Source organism: Podarcis bocagei (assembly GCF_964188305.1).
Source record: "Podarcis bocagei genome assembly, chromosome: 1".
Taxonomy (NCBI): Eukaryota; Metazoa; Chordata; class Lepidosauria; order Squamata; family Lacertidae; genus Podarcis; species Podarcis bocagei.
In genome coordinates, this window is record NC_138125.1 from 52,542,447 (window position 1) to 52,567,631 (window position 25,185).

At 41.5% G+C, this 25,185-nt stretch overlaps 1 protein-coding gene across 3 annotated transcripts in view; it reads left to right on the top strand.

The window, feature by feature from the left end:
- Positions 1-25,185, top strand: part of AMBRA1 (autophagy and beclin 1 regulator 1) — a 154,025-nt gene that overhangs the window by 104,283 nt on the left and 24,557 nt on the right. For all 3 annotated transcript variants that reach the window (XM_081163623.1, XM_081163625.1, XM_081163624.1), the window contains 3 exons: positions 915-1,103; positions 2,140-2,294; positions 18,541-18,680. In XM_081163623.1, the coding sequence (XP_081019749.1) occupies positions 915-1,103; positions 2,140-2,294; positions 18,541-18,680 (484 nt within the window). The remainder of the gene's footprint in view (positions 1-914; positions 1,104-2,139; positions 2,295-18,540; positions 18,681-25,185) is intronic.

Genomic DNA, 25,185 nt, shown 5'->3' on the forward strand with positions numbered 1-25,185 from the left:
AATCCCCTGGGCTTTATGTCTCAATCAGCACATAAGGGTAACAGTGAGGAGTGGTAGTGGTGGGAATGGCAGAAATCCCCCTGTGTGTTCACCACTTTTTCTCTCTCTTCCCTATCACTTGCAAGAGAAGGGAAGAGTAGATTTTCTGAAGGGTGAGCACTGGTGGAGATGGCCATGGGGTGCAGAAGACTTGAGAGGGTTGTAATTCTCATTTCAGGTAGGTTATTCAAATCCCTAATGTTATTCTCTGAACCTGAACTTGGAGAAGTTCCCAGACATCAATAGGTAAAAGTGGCAGCAGTTGGCTGGAGTTTGGATGTTGAAGGAGAAAGAAATGAGTGTGTTTAACTTAACAGACATGACGAACCTGTATGTGGTGGCACCAAAATGGGCTTTCTCACATAATTATATTAGTATGTTCATTTACTGCCTATGTATGTAATTCCAATACTTCCAAAAGAATTTCTTGGGTTCTCCTGCATTGGTCGCAGATGTCCACAAATTCTTAAATGTGCCAATTTGTCATCATTCTGCCCTTCATTGCATTGTCATAGCAACGACTGCAGTTGATATTATGCAATAATATAAGGAGAGTAACGAGGCAAGAAATGCTTTTTTTATTATTGTCAGATCTAATGATTTTAATTTTCAGCTTTGTGAACAGCTATTTCTCAGGGACCAAAGTTCTTCATTCATGCTTGGTTCTAAGAGTGCATGGATCTCCAATCCTCATGTTTGCCATCTTCTTCTTGAGAGATATTGTAACCGAGCAAGACAAGTAATGCCTCTGAACAGCTTTGGGAAAGCCCAAGTTCCACAGCTTTTTGTATAAAATGCAGTGTTTTTTATGGGTGTATTTTCTATTCTCCCTTATTTCCAGCTGAAATTCTTGATCCTTCTTTTTTCTTTTTCAGCCTCTGTGAATGTGCTTGTTCAGAACTGCAAGATATACAATGATGCCAGTTGTGATATTTCTGCAGACGGGCAGCTCCTGGCAGCCTTCATTCCTAGTAGTCAACGGGGCTTTCCTGATGAGGGAATACTGGCAGTATATTCCCTAGCACCACATAACTTGGGCGAGATGCTGTACACAAAGCGATTTGGTAAGAGCTCATTGACGGGTCAAGTAGTTTGGGGCGGGGAGGTGGGGAATCGGGGTTTTAATACTTGGATACACTTCGAAATGAAAATGTCATGTTCCAGAGATCAAACTGATAAAACAGTAGATTTCATACATCACAGCAAACCATAAACCATGACCTACCTTGAGCATGAGTACACACTGCTGAATCACTTCTGTTTCTCCAGACCTTTCCTGAAGTTTGGAGCAAGAAACCGCAAGCCCTGGCTTTCTGTGAACTGCAATATGCTCTACCTAAACAATGGGAAATTGCTTTAGAGTCTATATAAAATGTTTTTTTAGATTTAAAATTGAGATTGATTCTGCAAAAAGGCATTGTCTAATTCAGATAGATGCTGGAAATGCAATGCTGAGACACATGTTGTAATCCTGTAGGAGGAAATTGAGGGTGGCGGGTTCTGAAGTTGTAGTCACCTCCAATTTTGTATTGGCAAAATCCTTGAAATTTGTAGGTTTTTATGTAATTCTAAATTATATTCCTCTAGTAGGGGGATCAACAACAGGATGGCAAGAATGGATCTTATATGCCCTAATAATCACTAGGATACTTATATTATGAGTCTGGAAGGATAAATATCTGCCACCTCTAATGCAATGTTTTGATGACCTTAATACTCTTGTCACATTTTAGTGTACTTTCTATAAACACTGACTTTGCTTGGATACATATTTGGACAGCATATATTGATCTTCACGTATAAACTAAGGTGGATGTATTTATGTTTAAATGTTTTGTTAATGTGAGCTGCTGGGTTTTCCTCCCCTCCCTGTATTTTTTGCCTTTCTGTTTTCTACTTCTTTTGTCTTTAATGATTCTGCAATAAAAAATAATCTTCTTGCAGATTATTAACTGGTGATCTTGCATGGTTGTTTTTACAAGGATTCATAGAGTGAATTTCTTATAGCCCCAGTTGCAGAAATTGACATGAAGGAAGGTAGAAATCATCACGCAGGTCTGTAAGTGAAGAAAGCAAATATGTATTTGTGTTTATCTCTAGGTCCCAATGCTATTTCTGTGAGCCTGTCCCCAATGGGCAGGTATGTCATGGTAGGACTGGCATCCCGTCGCATCCTCTTGCACCCTTCCACAGAACATATGGTGGCTCAGGTCTTCAGGCTGCAGCAGCCACATGGAGGAGAGACCTCAATGAGGGTAAGTAGTATAGCATTTATTTGCTTCTCCAACTATTTATCTCTATGTCTGTATTATTGTTTCATTGTCTTACAACTAGGCATGTTTACGTGGAAGTACCGTATTTTTTGCCCCATAGGACGTACCGACCCATAGGACGCACCAAGTTTTTTTTGGGGGGAAATAAAGGGGGGAAAAATTTATTCCCCCCCAGGCACTTGTGGGGCCGGTAGCGGGGAGAAGCGCTCTTCTCCCCGCTGCCCGCCTTCAGACCAGGTCCGGGGACAGCGGGAAGACATGCTGCGCCTCCCAGCTGTCCCCGGAGCTTGCGGGGCTGGCGGCGGGGTCTCCCCGCGGTCAGCCTCCAAACCACTTTGGGAGACAGCGGGATGGCGGCGTTCCGCCTCCCTCTGTCCCCCGACCTTGTGGGGCTGGCGCTGGGGCTCTCCAGGCTTCAGCGAAAGCCTGCATTCGCCCCATAGGACGCACACACATTTCCCCTTCATTTTTGGAGGGGAAAAAGTGCGTCCTATAGGGCGAAAAATACGGTAAATACTACTGTGTTGTGTAAGGCAGTGGCTTCCAACCTTAGTTATGTGTTTAATTTTCACTGTCCAGTGTCTTAGTTTCACATAATAAGCAGCGGCGGAGCTGCCTGAAGCGAGTGTGCGTGGCACGCCCCAGAGAGGGGTGGGGCATGGAGGGCGCCCTCCGCGTGCCACAGTAATAGTAATAATAATAATAATAATAATAATAATAATAATAATAATAATAATAATAATTTTTTATTTATACCCCGCCCTCCCCAGCCAAGGCCGGGCTCAGAGCGGCTTACAAGCAATAATAAAAACAAGCCTCATTGCAGGAGGAGAAGGAAAAGAAAAAAGAAAGAGAGGGAGGGAGGGAATCAAATTGGCTCCAAGCCAAAGGCCAGGCGGAACAACTCTGTCTTACAGGCCCTGCGGAAAGAAATCAGGTCCTGCAGGGCCCTGGTCTCATGAGGCAGAGCATTCCACCAGGCCGGAGCCAGAGTTGAAAAGGCCCTGGCTCTGGTTGAAGCTAATCTAACTTCCTTAGGGCCTGGGACCACTAGGGTGTTGTTATTTATGGACCTTGAGGCTCTCCGTGGGGCATACCAGGAGAGGTGGTCCCGTAGGTACGAAGGTCCTAGGCCGTGAAGGGCTTTAAAGGTCAAAAGCAGCACCTTAAATCTGACCCTGTACTCCACCGGGAGCCAGTGTAGCTTGAAAAGCACTGGGTGAATATGCTCCCATGGCAGAGACCCCGTGAGGAGCCTCGCTGCAGCATTCTGTACCCGCTGGAGTTTCTGGGACAGCTTCAAGGGCAGCCCCGCGTAGAGCGAATTACAGTAGTCAAGCCTGGAGATGACTGTGGATCACTGTGGCCAGGTCGGGGCGGGAAAGGTAAGGGACCAACTGCTTGATGCGGCGAAGGTGGAAAAATGTCGCCTTGGCTGTTGCTGTAACTTGCGCCTCCATGGAAAGGGAGGCGTCAAGGATTACACCCAAACTCTTAACGGAAGGCAATGGCACTAATTGGGCCCCCGCAAGAGAAGGGAGTTGGTCCCTCATCCCCATGCCATCCCGACCTAGCCATAGGACCTCTGTCTTCGAAGGATTTAGTTTCAGTCGGCTCCCACGAAACCATCCAGCCACAGCTTCCAAGCATCTGGTCAGTGTGTTCGGGGCCGAGTCGGTGTGGCCATCCATTAGCAGATAGAGCTGACTGTCATCAGCATATTGGTGACAGCCCAGCCCAAAGCTCCGGATAGTCTGGGCAAGGGGGCGCATAAAGATGTTAAAAAGCATCAGGGAGAGAATTGCGCCCTGCAGCACTCCACACACCAAAGAGTGGCGCGACGACATTTCCCTCCCTAGTGCCACCCTCTGTCCCCGACCAGAGATAAAAGAGCACAACCAGTTACGGGCTATGCCCTGTATCCCCACGTCTGCGAGGCGGTGGTCCAGAAGATCGTGATCGACCATGTCAAAGGCTGCTGACAAATCTAAAAGGATCAGCAGTCCTGACCCGCCTCGATCCAGTTGTCTACGGAGATCATCTGTTAGGGCAACCAGAGCCGTCTCCCAAAACCAGGACGGAAACCGGATTGAAATGGATCTAATGCCGATGTTTCCTCCAGAAACCTACCAAGCTGTTCAGCAACCGCTCTCTCAATTACCTTACCCAGGTATGGAAGATTTGAAACTGGGCCACTGCTTCCTTCAGTTCCCCTGGGAATGTCCCCGTGTCAAGGGACAAATTGATAATTTCAACCAGGGGGGTCCGCGCAACATCTGGACGCTCCCTAATCAGCCAAGACGGGCACGGATCAAGGAGGCAGGTGGTGGGCCTACTAACTTGGAGGAATCTATCCACATCAGTAGGGAGTATCTGATCGAAATGGTCCAACACTAGACCTGAAGTCAGTCGAGGGGCCTCCAGTTCAGTCACTGTATCTAAATTGGCAGGGAGGTCACGGCAGAGCAACAGGACTTTCTCCGCAAAAAAGCTCGCGAATGCCTCACAGCTGTGGCTCGAATTTGTGCTTAAATTTGGTTGTCCTCCTAAGGACGTTATTGACCTAATTATTCTAAAAAGTTGTGCCGGGCGAGAGCTAGCGGATGCAATGGAAGCTGCAAAGTAAGATTTCTTAGCAGCTTTCATAGCCATCTCATAGGCTTTCATAAGCGTCCTATAAGATGTTCTTGAGGCTCTGTCACGAGTCCGTCGCCATACTCGCTCTAGCCGTCTGAGATCCCGCTTCATTTTCCAGAGCTCCTCAGTAAACCAAGGGGCCTGGTTTCGACGGGGTTGCAGAGGGCGCTTAGGTGCGATCTCATCAATGGCTGCCAAGAGCCGGTTATTCCAGTCCTCAACAAGGTCATCTAATGAGTCGCCAGGAGGAGCAGGGTTCCGCTACAGGGTTAGGAGAGGGGCGGGGAGGCTGCTGCCCACTCTCCTCCTACTCTCTGCCGCCGAGTCAGGCCTGACCCCGCAGCGGAGCTTCTGCAGCCAGGCCACGGCCGAGGAAAGCAGACAGCAGCTTTGCCACCCACTCTCCCCCTGCTCTCCGCCTCCGGGTCAGGGGGAGGCAGTGCTGCTGCGCTGGACGTGCCTCACCACGGCCGAGGTAGGATGTTCTCCGCCGCTGGGCCAGAAGTGACCTAGCGGCAGAGCTGCTGCCACCGGACATGAGGTGTGCCTGCTCTCCTCTCCTGGGTCAGGCCTGACTCAGGGGCGGAGCTGCGCCAGGCACAAGCACCACAGCCAAAGCGCAGCTCCTTTGGCACAGAGCCAAGCTCAGATGAAGGAGCCTGCTGTGGGGATGCCTGTTTCTCCCCCTTCTCAAAATTGCACCTGGGGCCACAGCACCCCCCCCCCCACGGTGTACCTCTGATAGTAGGTACCACTGTGGAAAAAAACAGTTTTCTAAATCAAATAGCATTAAAAGGCTATATAACTTGAAAATGAGTAGATTACCAGCTAAGCATTTGATGATGTTTGTTTGTTAAATATTTATTTATTGTCTTGCTTCCATCATGGAACCCAAGGTGGTGTGTATATGTTGTTCAAAAGTAGTAGCCCATCTAGGCACCGACCACACCAAGTCCTGCTTAGCTTCAGCAAGGTAGTGGTCTCATTTGCCTTGAGACCATGTTGTAGGGCCATTAGTTTTATCTAATGGTAATGCTCTGTGTTTCATTATATTAGTGGTCCGCATGGTCCAGTCTGAATGGGGGAAATTCTAGAGCAAGAAATCCATCTTAACCATGGATTACTCAATGGCATTTGATAAATTATTATCATTCAGCCTTAGTTATCCTTCAGTAAAATAGAAAAAATCCACTTCAGAAGTACCACTTACAATGTGCTTTATAAATAAATAATATTTATTTAGTCGGAACATAAATTAGAAGGGTATTATCTGCTTTAAGATTTCCTATTTGCAACCAATGTTGCTTTCATCATCTGGGAACCAGTAAACTTAGACTGTTAGCCCTTCAGTGTCAGGGAACCACATCTCAATATAATTGCTACTTGCCCTGAGCTCTTTCGATAAAAAGAAGCTGTAAATCTAACTAGAGCTCTTCCCTGAACAGACCAATTGATTAAATTGGGAATTGCCTGAACTTTTAAAAATGCTATTCTGAATAAAGTTTCGTATATTATTTATGGGTTAATCAACCCATGCATGCATTATCACTTTTGAGATTAAACAGCGATATACAAGTGACTCCTGAAAAATAAGTTGAGAAAGAATAAGAATGTTGTGTGTTAATGCTTGTATATACACAGTACTTCCCCTGCACACAAAAACAGTTAACACAACTAAGTTCTTATGTGTTGCAGCAACTTTATATCTTGCCTCTCTATCAGAGATATGTGAAACCTTCAAAAGAATGTTTTACTGTAGATAGTTTTGTTTTCTACTGCTGGTGGAGTTCCCTTAGTATTGAATAATACTTTTTTTTTAAACTAATAGTACTTCGTAACATTATCATTTCATACACTCTCATATACTGTATTCTCAAAGCAGACAAAATAAACACTTTTATTTTTATTAGATTTTTGTTTTTAGGTAGGTTTCGTCAGTGGTAGTGGCATTGGTGTTAATTCTGGCCATCTATAACTCATGGAAATGTTTGACAATGTTTCTATAGTTGAGTGCAACAAGAATTTAGATACAATAAAGCAATGCATTCTAGTTAAAAGAAAACAAAAAAGAGAGCCAGATTACAATTACATATTGCTTCGGATGTGTGGCATTATTCCGAACTAAAGACTTTCCTAAATCAAGTGTTCATCACCAGTCCCTGAAAAACCAGAAGAGAAGAGATTGCAACCTGGGAAAGAAAATTTACCCATCTAGATTAAATAAAAACCCTGGTAGGGAAAGGACTGAAATAGTTCCTGAAACATCTTAGTTATTTAGTGTTCACTTTTTTTCGAGAGAGAAAGGAAGAGCTCTTTCTCTGTCAGTGGCCTCATTCACACGTAATGCTAAGCCAAGTTTAATGTTATGTTTGAACCCAAGTTTCTTGTCTCTTTCCCCCAGCCCCCCCCCCCAAATGATATAAGAACCAAACTTTGATTAAAGTTTGTGGCTTGTTTGGACTAAGACAAACGGGAAGCCTGAGTTTGGACGTAACACTCAGCCAAACTGTGGTTTAGGTTTGGGTAGCGCAGGAGAAGGAGGAGAGAAGTGAAGTGACTGATTTTTTTTAACTGGGCACTAGCATGCTCCTTGTTCACCTTGGGGTGGCATTATGTGAGGTCCAGGTTGTTGCTTCCTCAAAATCAGCCATTGCTTTGGCTTTTCTCCTTCCCAGGCTGATCCTGATCAGTCATGTGTATGATTTCACAGTGCTTCATAACCAGATTTGACTATATGCTGTTCATTTCTTATAAATATTTATTACCTACTGTTCACAAAAAAATCAAAGGTACAATAAAAATAAGCATATAATTATATTTAAAATAAAGAATAAAACAGAAAAGTTAAAAGACCACAGCATCAGTTACAGAAGGGAAAACTCACATTCAGCCATCCCTAAAAGTGTTAAAAGGTGAGCCCTGCTTGTTGCCATTGAGTGGAAAACTAGCTGATTTAAAGCAAGGACAGTGATTCCTGGACTTGTCATGTTGGCCAGTCAGGAATGTGATGAAGTGACTGAAGGCAGAAAGAGAATTCAGAACAGTGCTTCCTCAACAAATATATACTTTGTCTCCTTTTGCAGTGGTTTCCCAAAAATTACCCCTATTTTAATCTCAGCCTAGTTCTGACCTCTGGCTGGCTGGCTGGCATCTGGACACTTCGGAATAGATTCCAGAATTAGAATTGCATAACTGATAAAGCAAGAAAAAACGTTTTCCCCTAGTGCTCAATGTCTCTTCTGAACTTTTCATCTATTTTAGCAACATTGTTCCTACCATAAATTTAGTTCTTTGGGGAAATGCAGGGAACATACCAGCTTCTTACGTTCTGGTTAACTGCTTAGATTTCACTCTTGCTTCTATTGTTAGTTTGCAAACTGTTCAAAATGCAGAGAAATTAGTACTTTAGAACTGCTCACTTAATGATTTAACAAAGTCTGGAGCAGATCTCAGTGTTGTTGCCAAGGAAGAAACTGCTGCTTGTGACTGTTATTGGAACCTTGAAGTAGCTTTCCCATTTCCAGCTATTTGATTTCATTAATCTTATGATCTTTTCCATGTAAGTATAGATAAGATCCTAACATCCTAACTCACGTATTGTGGAATACTTTTAAAGGAGCACCCTGAAGATAAGATTATTCAGTGAAAATTGTCTTCACAGACTTTACTATAAATTAATCTCTTTGTAGATCTGTGACGAGCATGATCCCTGTAGATTAATTATTCAAATAACCTGTTGTATTCAGCCTGAATTATCATTTTGAGTTTTATCTCATTGATTCTTATCTAGTTTCATTTTTATTATGAGTTTAGCATTCAATTTTATTGGTCACTTTCAGTCTCTCTTGAGAGCTTCCTGTTTCTGGCATGTCTCAAAAATTCAATTACTATGCACACATTAATACCCACACCAGTTTACAATTAACTGTGAAAGTTGTGCTGCTCACACTTTCCTTCAGACCTTTTTGAACATATAATCAGACTATACTTGTGGAACTCGTTAATCTTCTGTAATACCTGATTATGCTTTGGAAAACCACACATAAACAATGTTGTGTGCCCCTTCATGCTAACTCCTTCAAGTCTAATGGTAGTGTGGATTTGTTCCTTATCTCTTGCTCTAAAGGTTACATGAGAATTTGATTAGGAAGTCACATACAGTGGTACCTCTAGTTACGAACTTAATTCGTTTCAGAGGTCCGTTCTTAACCTGAAACTGTTCTTAACTAGAAGCATGCTTTCGCTAATGGGACCTCTTGCTGCCACTGTGCCGCTGGCACACGATTTCCATTCTCATCCTGGGGCAAAGTTCTCAACTCGAAGTAACTCTTCCAGGTTAGCGGAGTTTGTAGCGTTTGTAACCTGAGGCATTTGTAACTCAAGGTACCACTGTATTAGTTCCACACCGCCACCAGTATACATTTGGCTTCTGGTCTTTTCCAGCCTAGTATTGTCTATTCTTTAAAAATGTTAAGAGTATTTATTTCTACTAATATGATGTTCCTCTTCCCCTTTGTACATATGATGAACTAAAAAGTTAAGTACAATTGGTTCCAAATTTAGGGACCTATGTTTCTGTTGTTTGGCTCATTTATTAAAATCTCATGTTTGTGACTGTGTCAAGTCTGGGAAAGTTTGAATGACGTTTCTAGATTTCATGGTATCAAGTGTTTCTCTGATGTTTTTTTCCTGCTTCATTTATTTCCCTCTCACTTTGTAATCAAAGACCTGACAAACAATTGGGAACACAATAAAACTGCGGTTTATTTTTTAGTGATCACCTTTGAGCGCAACAATAAAAAGTGCATAAACTGATAATTGGCATACCTTCTTAAATGATGAGTTTTGAATGTAACTCTGTGTACTTTCAAGTTTTGTATTAAAACCGCAATATTAATTAAGGTTGTTTTTCAAATGTTTGCTTGTTGATCATGGTACTATAGCCTGAATAGGTAAGCTAATCATTTGGTGGGGCCACAATGTGTTAGATGTTGGTTTTGGCATGTAGGGGGATTTTGGGTCTATTGCACATTCATTATTTGTATTTTATGAGGTTTAAATTCTACAATTATGAAATAAGTCACGTAGGTCTGAAATGTGCTGGCTGTTGGTGGGATAACTGAGAGACCATATTTTGCTATATTTGGGCAGGGTGCAAAGAGGGATTTGGACTTGTTTGCTTCTTCTGCTTTCCCTACTCAGTCACAGAGCTTCCTTCCCTTTGAAATTGCCCAAATCCTGAGCATCTTTCACAAAAATATTGTAAGATGTAATTCTTTGGGGCTGGATTTCAGTACTAGGGTTAAGCTTGCAGGAAGGTTAGAGTTTTAGTGTGTTGTAATAGGCTTTAAATTGCTACCTGCATGAAGCTTTGAAAGGGGTTGAGGTATAAATATAGGAAGTCAAGCTTGTAGCTAATCTTGGCAAAGATGTACTCTATTGTTGGAACTGAATTTATCTGAAAGGCCAAACACCATGTCCTGATTCAATTCAGGTTAAAGTATTTTAACTTAATGCAGCAATGGGGAACCTCCAGCCCACAGGCCAAATTCGCCTGGCAAGGGAACTAATTTGGCCTGTGAGTTTGTTTTCACCAAACCATGCCTACTTGCCCCACACCTGATAATCATCTGTGACACCAGGTGTGTGGGAGCCTTAATGTGCATGTCCAGTTGTTCCCTGGCAAGTAGGAGTTGCATTTGGCACCTTTTAAGTTTGGTGCCAAAGACAAGTCTATCTTAAGATCAAACCAAAGGAACATTTTTTCCTTTGAAGTGACTGCTTGAACTCAGGCCAGGCTGCAAAGGAATGTGCTGCTGATCCTTTCCTTTGAAGTTGAGTCACTTGACAGTCAGGCGTTTGACAAAAAGGACACCCCTGTCCACCAGTTAAAGTGGCCCAGGGAGGAAAAGAGAGCTCAGGATCTGCCCCAACAACTGTTTCCCACTTTTGACTTAATGAAATAATGTCATCACAAGACTCAGTGGTTCTTGGGTGTTCCCCAGTTGTAGCTCAGGAAAAGCTAGGCAAGAAATTTGTAAAGTATTTGGGAGGAATTCAACAACAAGCCCTTCCGGTTGTTCCCTCAGAGCAAGCATTTCATCTTGCCAGATGGGGCAAATGTGCTGTTCCAGGGCAGTGGGTTCTTTAAAACTCCCCAGAACCCACTTTGATGTACATTGTAGGGGGTGGGGGAGCACCATTGCACAAATTTAAGTCCAGGCTGGGAGGAGGCAGGAGAACCCCCAGAAATGCTTGCCCTGCAGAACGATCAACATAGTGCAGTGTTGAATTCATCCCAAAAACATTTAAAGCCCTGAAAGCAATTGGATTTTAGAATGGCACATATCAAGAGATGCAGTAAACTCCTTCCTATGAAATGCATGCCATGATCAATTGGGTGGTGTGAAAGGCTTTTATCATAAACTAACCTAAGGCAGCTTCATATGTCCAAATTATAAACGTGCTATCCTGTAAGATACTATAAGTCTGTGTCTTGCAGTAACAAGCTGGCATGGTTATTCTAGAATACAATGGTATATTTTATAGGACTACCTGAGTGTATATGCTTGGCATGTAGAACATCCCAGCTTCACTTCCCTGTATCTCCAGTTAATGAAAATAAGGTCAGATAGCAGGTCTGTGAAAGACCTTTGGAGAGCTGCTGCTTTATACCTTGCACAATATCCTGTTTGCTTAATATTGAGAGTCGGATATTTGCATAGGAAGATGATATAGGAAGGATGACCTATGTTTTCATAGGTGTTTTTTCCCCATGTTTTCTCCCTTAGAGAAAATGCAGAAGTGAGCTGAAGAATTAGTTACGATAATTATTATTCCTGTAGTGTTGTAATTTATTTTTTAGAATTGGTTTGTTTTTATTTATTTATTTTCCAACAGGAATGAATGTAAAATTTTCTCTTCTATTAATAAAAGAGGATTTGCTACAGCTAAGCTGCAACAAATGCTCAAGCTTAAGGTAATTTGATCAGAACTCTGCAGACAGCAGGAGGAAGAAAGTAGGGGAGAAATCACCATGAACACTTAGCCACCTGTGAAATAGCTTGCATATAGCATTGTCTCAGAATCTGAATGTTTCTCACCCTTAAAATAAAAATAAAAATAATTTCTCAATATATTTATATCCTGCCTTTCCTCTAAGGAGCTGAAGGTAGTATACCCGTGCTAGAATTAGGGTGGGGAGAGATGTTGCCTGTTCCCTTTGCACAAAATGATCTGTGTAAAGTAAAAAAAAAACCCTAGCATTTCCAGCTGCCACCACCATCCTAGCACTGGGGTAGAGAAGGCTAGAAACACCATGTGTGCACTTTTGTCAGATGACTGTGTATCTGAGAAAGAGAGGAAAGAGAGCACAGTATATGCATGTGGATATACATTTGCTGCACCAACCACTGGAAGGCATGTGGCCATGGAAGGCTGGCTGACCGTCAATGCAGCCCTCAGGTTGAAAAAGGTTAGCTACCCCTGTGCTGGAGAATGGGAAGATTTTTCAGGCAACCTAAATGTACACAGCCCCGGTCGCTTACAGCTTGTTCAGATTGGAAGAACACCTGGGGAAAGCATTCATATATGGTTTCTCACGTGCTTTTTTTTGGCACCATGAAATGCACAATAAATTCCCTGCTTTTAAACCCAGTTGAACATTGTTTACCACCACTGTCCTGCCTATGGGGTAAATTATGTGCCATGCCAATGTAGAAAGCCTCTAAATCCCAACAAGGACCCTGTTATAAAGGAGTTTTAAAAGGAGCAAATTTATTTGTGCAAAGGAAGAATAGTGAAACAAATCCTCCCCCCTTTATTTTGTGTTTATAAGAAGTGGGGTGATGGCGGAATCTATGAATAAGTTAAAGCAAGAAAGAGGGAAAGAAGACAGATAATGAGGCTTCACAGGAACACTTGCCTTTATTCCTTTTGAAATTCTAGTAGAATTTTTTGCTGTAGTGGAGGTACTACTCATTTACAAGATACTAATCAATCTTATTAAATGCAGTCAAATGAAACTAAATTCATATTGAGAAAGGTAGCGTTAAGAAGCTGTATCCGTATTTGTGGCTATTCGCTTGTTTATGTTGAATCATAGTCCATCTGGAAGATTTTGGAGAGAGGTGCTGAATTTAGTAGGCAGCTTCCTGGGACAGGACAGACAGATGCTCTGTTCAACAGATGCCCTTACTCCACAAATCATTGGCTAGGAGGCTATGTCCAAATTTAAAGGCATGCTAACCATCCTAAGCACCAGAGTGAGTCCTGGATTTACAGCACCCCAAGAAAGTGGCTCAGGTATCATAAGAAATTACAACTAGATTCAAGCCTTCAATATAATGTATATTCATTTTGTCCTTAGGAAGCATGGTTTGAATGAAGTGGATTTGAGTCTGAAATTAATCCTTAGAAAATCAATAAGATGTGACAAAGCCAACTTCAAACATAAAATGGATGGGTGCATTATTTGCCCAAAACAACTGAAACAGCACAGCCCCGAGAATGCTAATAGTTGCTCAGAATGTTTTATGAATATATGCTATAGAGCTATGTGCTCATTTATTCTCTAATATGTGTATGGCCCATGAGATGAATACTGCACAACAAATACAGCTAAAGCACTGCCATCTCTTGGTAGTTGGTTTTTTTTTTTAATCCTGCTTTTAAAAAAATCATAGTTTATTGCTGACCTGCCAACTGTTGAGTCACTCATTAAGCTGTCTCTGAGGGTGCTTTAGGAGGCACCACATGGTATCTCTTAAGAGCAGGGAAATAATCATTTAAGGAGGTATTTTTAACTGACTAGCAAGCAGTTAGAAGGAAATTGACAAGGACTGGTTTTCAGGGGAACAGTCACACAATGTAACTTCCACTGGGAAATGTACTTGGCTTGTGACTAACTGAGTGTCTCATTGGTTCACTTTCTTGCCTGTTTCTCCCAGTAGCCCAATTGCACAAGCAATTCCTGAAACTAAAAATTGGAAAGCAAGTGAATCTAGAAGATAGACCTAACCTAGACAATAGGCTGTGTTCATTGCGGGGGTGGAGGGCAGATCAAAGAGGAAACGCAGCAGAAATCTTGAAGATCCTGCCATTGAATGACAGGAGATGGATGACTGTTTGGCAGCTAGTTCAGATAGAAATAGGAACTGAGCCAAACAGGATTCTGCTCCAAGCTACTGCTGATCTCTAGCAAATTGTTCCAACAGCCACTAATCTTATAATAGGCTAGCAAAAACTGTCATTTTACGGGGGGAAAATATTGACAGTCCTTTTTCTTAGCCGCGTACGTACAACAACTTATGAACTACACCTTTCAGCAATTTGCTTAACTGTCAAAATACAGAATACAGCAAAAATCCAGTTTGGTAAAGATATGGCCAAAGTTACAATGACAAAAGCAGAGGATGTACTTACAGCTGTCATTCATCCTCCCCTCTCAGCCAGGTGGGCCTCAGTAGAACAATATGCAAGACTATACGTCAACCATATATTGATGACGTAGCGATATATATTCATCTGGGCAGAAGTCCATAGCAGAATAAGTAAATGAAGAAAAGAACTGAAAATTTCTAGCCTTTGTAAAACAGAAAGTACTATTTTTGAAAAAGCTGAGTCATGGTGTCTTGTTCTTAAATATCTTGAGGTCACCATTACCTATACTTGGCTTCATAGCTTCAGGGAAAGCCAAGAAACTATTACTCCACTTTTAGCTATCCTGAAGTGCACAGTGCATTTGAAATTTCTCCCTAGCTAGGAGAAAAGGAGAAATGACCAACGCTTATTCTATTGCAAACATCACTTTGTTTTTCGAATCTATATCTTTCTCTTCACAGACTTCAGTGCCTGCCTTCAAATGTTGCTTTAAGTGGCAAGCGATAACAATGATTATTAGGAATAATCTGAGACAAACATTTCTAGTGACACTATGACTGCTGTGTCAAAAAGCACTAGTGCATGGAGGCACAGTGGACAAGAGAGAAAAAACTGTCCATGGCCTCCAAGCTTCAAACTCATCAGTGAAATAATTTAACCAGCTTATCACATAAAGGGCACATGGAGAATTGCTCTTCCATTTCCAACTTACTTGCCCTTTCATTTTCTCTTTTACTGACCATGTCACACTGTCCTCTGCCATCTATCACTGTTGTCTTCTTTCTGCCTTTGCCATCAGCTATTCTATCCATCAACTCCCTTATAGCTCCACGGGGTCTGATACTGAAATCTTAGGCACTTCTGCTACTAGATGGAAAGCATTTATTATGCCTGCATTTAGTGCCAGCAGGACTGCTAGTTCAGCTGCCATCATGGAATATGACTGCTAGTCAAACCTAGATGGACAGGAGGAAATGGTTCTCCCTCACTAGTGCAGGGGTAGGGAATCTGTGGTTCTTAGGATGATGATGTTGGATGGCAACTTGCATCATCCCTGGTTGTTGGCCATGCTGGCTGGGGCTGATCAGCATAGTAGACCAACATCAGGAGGGCCACAGTTTCACTATCCGTACACTATCCGTACGGATAGTTTCACTATCCGTAACTCTCATACACTCAGTTAAGTCATACTCAAGACCTTGATCCAAAGTTACATGGATTTTAAGATGATGACAAAGCAGGCACTACAGATTCGCTACAGATTGGTGAGCACTGCTGTGTGACTAAATGAACCCTCACCAGGTAAATTTCCTTACTTGAACATAATTCTTCTCAGTCATATATTTCACATTATAGCAGCAACACTAAGAGCTTATTATGCCATACAATACTGTTTTACTATGAAATCAATCTGGTTGAGAGATCTGAAGTGCCTTACAAACTTCGTATAGTTTTGTGACCAGGAGTGTAGCAAGAGTGTACTATATAGTCTTACGAAGTATTGCAGTTATCGGTCCCTTTATTAGTAAAGTGAGTGTTGTACATGTAGAACAGGCTTCCTCAACCTCATCCCTCCAGATGTTTTGAGACTACAATTCCTATCATCCCTGACCACTGGTCCTGCTAGCTAGGGATCATAGGAGTTGCAGGCCAAAAACATCTGGAGGGCCACGGTTGAGGAAGCCTGATGTAGAATGTATTAAGCCACAATGGGGAAAAGGTAGAAGAGGGTAGGGATGTGGGGTTTGTGCTACTATCATGCTGCTGGTAATGTGGGAAAAGTAGGAAAGTTATCTTCAAATAAGAAGTTGTTGGTAACTTTTATGTGCATGCAAGTGAAATTCATTCAGTTTGGTGTTTTTTTTAAATCATGTGCAAACTGTTAGGGAACACAGTTGTTAAATTTAAGTATGCCAGCCTGTGAGTAGGTGTGTATATATGTTAGTTGGCCACTAACCTAAAGCATGAACCCAGATAAATGTTCTTGAGAAACCTGAGGCCTTCAATTGTAGGAAGATGTACAGCAATTAACAGTGCAGCAAACACTCAGTTTGCATATCTGAGTAAACTACAGTTATTGATGTACAGTGGTACCTCGGGTTACATATGCTTCAGGTTACATACGCTTCAGGTTACACACTCCACTAACCCAGAAAGAGTGCTTCAGGTTAAGAACTTTACTTCAGGATAAGAATAGAAATTGGGCTCCGTTGGTGCGGCGGCAGCAGGAGGCCCCATTAGCTAAAGTGGTCTTCAGGTTAAGAACAGTTTCAGGTTAAGAACGGACCTCCGGAATGAATTAAGTACTTAACCTGAGGTACCACTGTACTGTGATAATGTTCTTCTGGTCTGTATGTCTGTTTCCCACTAGCCTGCAGAGGAAATAAGCCATGATCCCTGACTCGGTGTTACAGTCAATTAGGGATTATGTATTCTTTTGCTCCCAAAAACTTAATTCAGTAAGACGAGACCCAGCCTTAGCTACAGATCATGCTTTGGGAACTTGAGAAAGCATGATCTCTGGTTGAGGCTTAACACTAAACTGAAAATTATGATTTGCTTCTTCCTCATGCTAGCAAGGAGGATAAACACAGATCATACAGGCATGATCACAGTAAATCCATTCAGTATGGTTTAGATGACATGTGAACAAGGGCAGTGAGTGTGTAGTAAAGCAAATGCAAGACATGGAGGCAAGCCTTGGAAACCAGATCTGCTAGCTGCTGTTCCTTAACAGGAGCCAATTGCCCAGGAGAAACTGTTTGTTTATGAAATAGGTTTGCAGTATAATCATGGGGTGTGTTCTTTTCATTCTGTCACACTTCAAACAATGCTTGTTTTCTGAATAAGTGCTGCTTTGCTCTTATAAATGCCTTTCTGCTATCATAACCCCATTAAAATTGGAGTGCATAACATAATCTCCATGGCAACTGATGCTATCAGTATACATAGGATTCTTCACTACCTAGTCAAAAGAAGAAAAGAATAGGCAAATATGCTGAGATTGTGTAAGTATTGTAGAGAACACCAGGGACTAGACAGCAGCTCAATTGACACTGAATGTCTCTTATTCTGCTGAGCAAAATAAAAGGCCAAAGAGCACTGATGAATATCTTTTGGCAGTAACATTTGAGAAGAATCACTTGATATTCTAGTAGGGTTGCCTTTTGTTGGTGTGCAACATTATTGATGTGTCATTGTTGTTGCTATAATTTTATAGACAATAAATGTTTACCAAGCTCACTATGGTAGGTATAGTAGAAGATATATTGCAAAAGAGATTCCTAGAGGATCAGAGGGTGGATGGAAAGCAGTGGTAAGGGGGTTCATCAAGATACAGTGGGATATAAGCACTGCTGGATATCAGCTGTCACAATACTTATACTGCAATATGCTATTGCCTTGAACACCTCTCCTTATTTCTGGCCAACAGTATTGTATTCTCTGCTGCCTCGTTCTGCTGGTGCATTCTAACTTCTGCATTGTTGTGCAGTAGTGAACTGCATACATCACTAAAGTTCTGCATCCTACATGTATTATTATTATTATTATTATTATTATTATTATTATTATTATTATTAATAATAATAATAATACCCCACCCATCTGGCTGGGTTTCTCCAGCCACTCTGGATGGCTTACAGTATACAGTGGTACCTCGGGTTACGTATGCTTCAGGTTACACACGCTTCAGGTTGCAGACTCCGCTAACCCAGAAATAGTGCTTCAAGTTAAGAACTTTGCTTCAGGATGAGAACAGAAATCGTGCTCCGGCGGTGCGGCAGCAGCAGGAGGCCCCATTAGCTGAAGTGGTGCTTCAGGTTAAGAACAGTTTCAGGTTAAGTACGGACCTTCGGAATGAATCAAGTACTTAACCCGAGGTACCACTGTATATAAAACATAATAAAGCATCAAACATCAAAAACTTCCCGATGCAAGTAGTACGTCACATGGTTGACTTATGGTTGGCCCCTGTGAGAAAGAGGATGCTTGACCATTAACCTGATCCAGCTCTTTCCATCTTCTTACCCCAACGGCATCTTGCAGTCCCTTTCCCCATTCTAGAAAGACTGCTGTGTGGCTAACTTTTTATTCAGGTTGTTTAATGTTTATTGTCCTTGTTGAGATAATTGTTGAGATAATTTTGGTCTTTTGGCAACTTGCTGTTACCTGTTTGAAGCATTAATGTGTGTGTTTTTTTCCCTTTCAGAGAGTATTCAACGTCTTGTACCCAATGCCTGCTGACCAAAGGAGACACGTCAGCATAAATTCTGCTCGCTGGCTGCCTGAACCAGGCTTGGGATTGGCATATGGCACTAATAAGGGGGACCTGGTGATTTGCCGACCGGAGTAAGTGCTTGGTTTAGAGCCTGAGCGCCTTCTTACCCTTAGTTCATAGGAATTTTCTATCAGCATCCTCAATTATAACAAAACTTTCAGTGATTAATTTCCCCCCTGATAACTATTGTGGTGTTTGTTTCCTCCTTTAAAATTACCATAACTTCTTATTTCATCTTTAATCTTTGAAGTTTATGAAAAGCAGGAACCATTGAGCAAATATAATATACCTATCAGGTATAATATAGCGTTCCAAAACTCTTGTGTCAGCCTCCCTGTTTTTTCTTCCTTTTGCATTTGATAATGCTGTACCCGTCTCTTACCCAGGTGACTCATAATATAGCTATGAAGTTAACTTTTCTTGTTTGTTTGTTAAGAGGCAGCAGCTTAGAAATGGTAAATGAGTAAGTTAACTGGAGGAATGTTCATTTAGGCTTCTATATTTTCTCACATCTTTGTCCCTGGGCTTAAATATGACTTCTAATAGGAAAGAAGCCCCAGTATGTATGTAGTATTCAGTACAATGCAAATCACACGTCTGAAGTTCTCTAAATTTTGGGTCACCTTGTTACTCGTTATTTGGTTTGGGCTGTCTTAATTAAACACACTTTTTTATAGCACCTTTGAAAAGTTGACATTCATTTACCTGGAATCACAAATGTTGCTCATGTGTGGATGTCTGCTTTCTATGACCCAAACCAAACTTCATCCTAAACATGCAGCTGCTGTAGGAAACAGCTGTCACGTGTTTAATTACCCCCTGTGTCCTGTTATCAACAATCCTTATTTCCTCACCATCCATTCTCATCACTGGCTAGCAAGGGGAGCGTGGAATATTATGGTGTCAGATAATAGATAAATATGGTTCGATGTAACAAAGCTAAACGCATGTCTGCTGTATATCTAGGTTCCTCTGTCATAATGTCTAACAGAAAAAAGTATGAGATTGCACAGGAAGTTGATTTCTTCCAATAGCCTAAATATATAAAAGAAGTAGGAGTATAGCATCTAGATCAAGGGAAGTAATAGTGCCACTGTATTCTGCTCTGGTCAGACCTCACCTGAAGTACTGTGTCCAGTTCTGGGCACCACAGTTCAAGAAGGACACTGACAAACTGGAACGTGTCCAGAGGAGGGCAACCAAAATGGTCAAAGGCCTGGAAACGATGCCTTATGAGGAACGGCTAAGGGAGCTGGGCATGTTTAGCCTGGAGAAGAGGAGGTTAAGGGGTGATATGATAGCCATGTTCAAATATATAAAAGGATGTCATATAGAGGAGGGAGAAAGGTTGTTTTCTGCTGCTCCAGAGAAGCGGACACGGAGCAATGGATCCAAACTACAAGAAAGAAGATTCCACCTAAACATTAGGAAGAACTTCCTGACAGTAAGAGCTGTTTGACAGTGGAATTTGCTGCCAAGGAGTGTGGTGGAGTCTCCTACTTTGGAGGTCTTTAAGCAGAGGCTTGACAACCATATAGTGCTCTGATGGTGTTTCCTGCTTGGCAGGGGGTTGGACTCGATGGCCCTTGTGGTCTATTCCAACTCTATGATTCTATGATTCTAAGTACCATGGGGGAGGGAGGGGGAGGGAGAAAGGAAAGGAATCGAGTGTGATTAAAAGAACTTCATTAATCCATTTGTATCTTGGCCAGGATACATTGTGGCATCAAAGTTTGTTTGTTTATAGCTGTGTGGGCTACTTGGTGGTTATATTGATTTAGAATTACATTATTTTTTAATCAGGACTCCAGGTTAGCATACAGAAGTATGAATAAGATTCACACAACATAAAGATACAATTTAAAACTGGCAACAAAATACAAGATTAAAAACCCCAAAAGCTTAAAAATGGAATAAAAGGATGCAGTTCCTCAGAACCATCAATAATCTAAAATGCATGGGCAAATAGCAGCGAAAAATTTGAAATGTTGGTGGCAGGGTGCCTCCTTAGTTCATTCCAAAGTTGGGCTGCTACCACAGAAAATGCCCTCTCGTTTGTGGAAGTAGCTAATATACAGCTAATAACAAGGGTTGGTGTACCCCAAATTAATGCCCAAGGCTCTCATCCTTTTCATGAAACCAAACCCTTGCCTGTCCTGTGCACCAGGTCCCTCTTTCATTTTTATCTGTAAGATGTTTTGTGAACAGGAGACTACCGTAAGTAAAAATGGTTCTCTAATTGTACTTAGATGTGTTCCCCGAAGGGCAGTAAGGAAATATATCCAATTATCATGAAGTGACTCCAAAGAGAGAAATAACCATTATTTATTTCAAGTTTGTAAAGTTTTCAGCCAAAGATTGGATTTCCCCCATGCGTTGACTAAGCTGAAAAGAATAATCCTAATTTATGGGCTGGTGTCAGTGCTCTAAACATTATATTAATATGCATGATATAGAATACAGAATTATCATAAGCACAAATGTAAAAAATGTAATTTAAAATACAATTATACTATGATCCTGAGATTGCTTTTCTGTGCCACTTCATTTCTTCACAACCACACATCATTGTGTGAGGGCAGCTTATTTTTCACCTAGTTTTGGGTATATAGCCCCAATGTATCTATCTGTCATGTGTGTCTGGTGGCTAACACCATTTACCTGCCAGCCTTTTCAGTCATTAGAGACCCTGATGCATTGTTTACCTTTTAAGTGTAATCATTCTTGGCCAAGGTGACTGTTGAAGGCTAGATGGAGGTTCTGTAGTGGTCTCATTCTTAGCTGAGATAGGTTAGCCATCCGACCCAACAAATTGCTTAGAGATCCCATAGATTGAATCCTTATTTTCAAAGTTACCATGGCAATAGAAGGTTGGACCAAGCATTAGTATGTTTGTCTTTGCTGACAGAACACAAAATGGGATAATTTTGTGGCATACTTACTTTTATTAAAGTGGACACAGGCATTTAACAGAAGGAAATTTTGCCTTTGCATTCCTGTGGTATCTTTCCTACATGTTTATGGATTTAGGATCAGCTTATTTAATAGCTGCAAGCTTCTTGTACAGTGTGTATGTGAATTATTTTGCTTGCTGCTTTCTGTACCCCTGGGATATGTTAAAGCATTGACTAATGTGATGCTCCTTGCTTGTAGCTAGACAGCTCAGATATTTTCAATGTAGAGGTAAATGGGCAACTTAGCAGTCCAGTCTGCTTGTCATGTTGAATATAAAACCCTGGAGTCTTTGTGGATCTTAAATCATTTCAGTGTGCTGAAGAGCATTCACATACAATAGTTACATATTGAGCAGCTTTCTCTGAGTATGCCAAGGACTTTTCTGAGTATATTTGGCACTTGGTAGTTTATAGTAATAATATTAACATATCACTACTTTCATATCTAAGGGACGCGAGTGGCGCTGTGGGTTAAACCACAGAGCCTAGGACTTGCTGATCAGAAGGTCGGCGGGTTGAATCCCCATGACATGGTGAGCTCCCGTTGCTCGGTCCCTGTTCCTGCCAACCTAGCAGTTCGAAAGCACGTCAAAGTGCAAGTAGATAAATAGGTACCGCCCCAGCGGGAAGGTAAACGGCGTTTCCGTGCACTGCTCTGGTTCGCCAGAAGCTGCTTAGTCATGCTGGCCACATGACCCGGAAGCTGTACGCCGGCTCCCTCGGCCAATAAAACGAGATGAGCGCCGCAACTCCAGAGTCAGCCACGACTGGACCTAATGGTTAGGGGTCCCTTTACCTTTTTTTACTTTCATATCCATATATCCAAATAAATAAACAAAACAAACATATAAATCTTTCTGGTTATTCATTCTCCTTTTAGATGTTAATGGATCTATTTTTCTCTTATTTGGTTACTTTTTTAAAAAGATCCAGGAGACTGCCAGTTGACAAATTCTGTCTGCTATTTCCTTATGGAGTTATTATTCATACGTGGTTCTGAATATCACTCCAGTTTTATATAATGACAGAATCAATAGGTAAATCCAATGCATTTCATTTACCAGCTTTATTAATACCCCTTTGTGTTGTGTACTTACTATCAAATACAAGTTTGGTTTATTTGATTACCTCCTTTTGATGATAACTCTTGTCATTAAAATTCTTCCCTTTATTGTGCAAGATGCTCTAGCTTTTTTGTTTTTGCTAAATAAAGCCACCTGAGTCATTTTCCCTTTTCTTCACCAATGAATGGACGTTCTTATTAACTCACCTTTTCCCTAACGTATTTAGAATATGCTTATTTCACCTTGGCAAGCTGAAGTCCTTCTATGTAGTTCTTTCCTTTCTTTTCTCAGTAGCTCTTTTGTTACTGCTGTCAGAAAGTGGCACGTTCCTGCAGTCTGGGTTTCTCAAGCTGTCCAAATCCCAGCCTCCCAGGATTTCTCCTCTGATGGTACAGATAAACTGTGTTAGTTTATTCAAAGGACACATCTGGAGCATATATTGACCATTTTTTACAGGCATCTATCCCAAGATACTATGAAGTCACACAAAACAGCTTTCAAAACTCTTTTTTCTTAGGTAATAAAATGTGTAATGCCTATTCACTTGTGGCAAATTCACAATAATTTCTAAAAAACTCAAACCCTCTTTAGGTTTTTTTTTTTTAAAGTAAACATGTGAGTGGCAGGTGGGGGGGGTAGCAGGGATGAATGCATTAATGCTTTCCTCATTACTATTTCATCACCCTCCACAAGTTGGAGGGTGAACTTCTGAAGCTGGGAGCCTCTATGTGGACAGGAGAGTTACAGCATGGCAACAGGGGGACAGAGCTAGCCCCCTTTCCCCCCTAACAAGATGGATGCCTGGAGAGGGCATTAATGACTCACATTTTTAATATTCTAAATTGTGAGCAGCTGAACGTTGGTGTTGTAATGTTGTTCACTGAATACCTAGAAAACTTTTTTAAAAAGATGACATTAGAGCAAGGGTAAGGAACCTTTAGCCCTGTGAGTGTTGCAGGACTACAGCTCCTGCCATCCCTGACCATTGTTGTCCAGTTGCTGGGAGTTGTAGCTCAACAATTATCTGGAGGGTCGCCACTTATCCACCCCTGCATTAGAGGATATAACCTATGCAAATAGGCCCTTGGCAGAAACAAAATAGACTGGAAAGAAAATGCCAAAGTTAATACAATAGCATCTTAGTCATACATTAGTAAACAGGTAAGGGAAAAGATTCAATTCACCAAAAATCAGGTGGTAATGTATGCTTTAAATAAGGAATAGTAAGCAAAAAGGCAAGAACATTTGAAAACAGAATTAGAAATAAGATGTAAAGGCTAACAGAGGGCCAGAAGACCAAGAAAGTGAATATACAAAAATAAACGATGAAATTGAAGCAAGAGATGGAGGATGGATACATATAAAAGAAAATGACATCTTGCTTGAATATCTCTTCCCAAAATGACATATTTGCGACTGATAAGTAGTTGGATCAGCCTTTGCTTTCTGCGCCACATGAATAGACCCCTCTTTCAATGGAGCATTAAGAACCTCGGTCATTCAGAGTCTCTCCTGCTCCCAACCTCAGCCAGTCTAATGAGCCAGAATGAGCAAGGATCAAGTATGCAAGTGGTCACTTTTACCTCTCAGGCTGCAAAAGGTTACCAAAATAAATCCATATGAACATGTCAGTCGGAGACAGTTTGAACACCCAAAAGCAATTCTGTAATTAATGTGGAGTCTGTCTGAGCGAATGAAATTGTTTTATCCACAAGGAGCTTTGCATATTGGTCACAACAAGCAGCTTAGGACGTTACTATTTCCCTCCGAAGGTCAGATTGTAACAGGTCTTTTGCCTTTTGGAGTAGCTCCTCTGGAAGGCACTGTGCAGATGAAATGGTGGCAGAAAAGTAAACTCTTGTCTGCCATCACCACTGTGGAAATAGGACTCAAATGCACTCTAAGCCATATGTGAGTGGCTTATGCAATAGCTATAAACACATAGTTTATGATGCTACTAACCAATCAGTATATTTGGTGGGTTCTCCATTTCTCTCTGACTGTTCCTTACTTGCAGCTTTTGAGGGAAATTTTAATGCAAAGAGTTAGGTTCTGCACGTTTCTCTATAAAGACACATAAGAACACTAAATAAAAATAACAAGGAAAGAGTAAATAGCCCTACTTTCCCATAGTTTTAATGTCTGTTGCTTTTTGCCATATCCTCCTCTACTCCCAAAAAATGTCATCCCTGAATTTGGAGGTGTAATTGGAAGATAGCACATGCTGATTTGTAATGTAATTTTAGAAGGTGGGGTAACACAACTGGAATAGCCTGGTAATGAGAGGAGAGCTGTAGTTCTACAACGTGGCTGAGTGGTGAAGAGGAATAAGGCAGTTTCTCCGTTTGCTCAATTGAGTAGGAGACAGAATGGCAAGAGAAACAGCCCCCTAACTGGAAATGAACGTAATGTGACTGGTGACATGACTCAAATCTTAGTTACCAATTGGGACGATTGGTAACAAGGGAGGGATTTTTCCTATACTATCTCTTTCTGTTATAGAGAATGTGTATATGTGTGTGTGAAGACATCTAAGGTTCAAATTACAGCTTACTTCA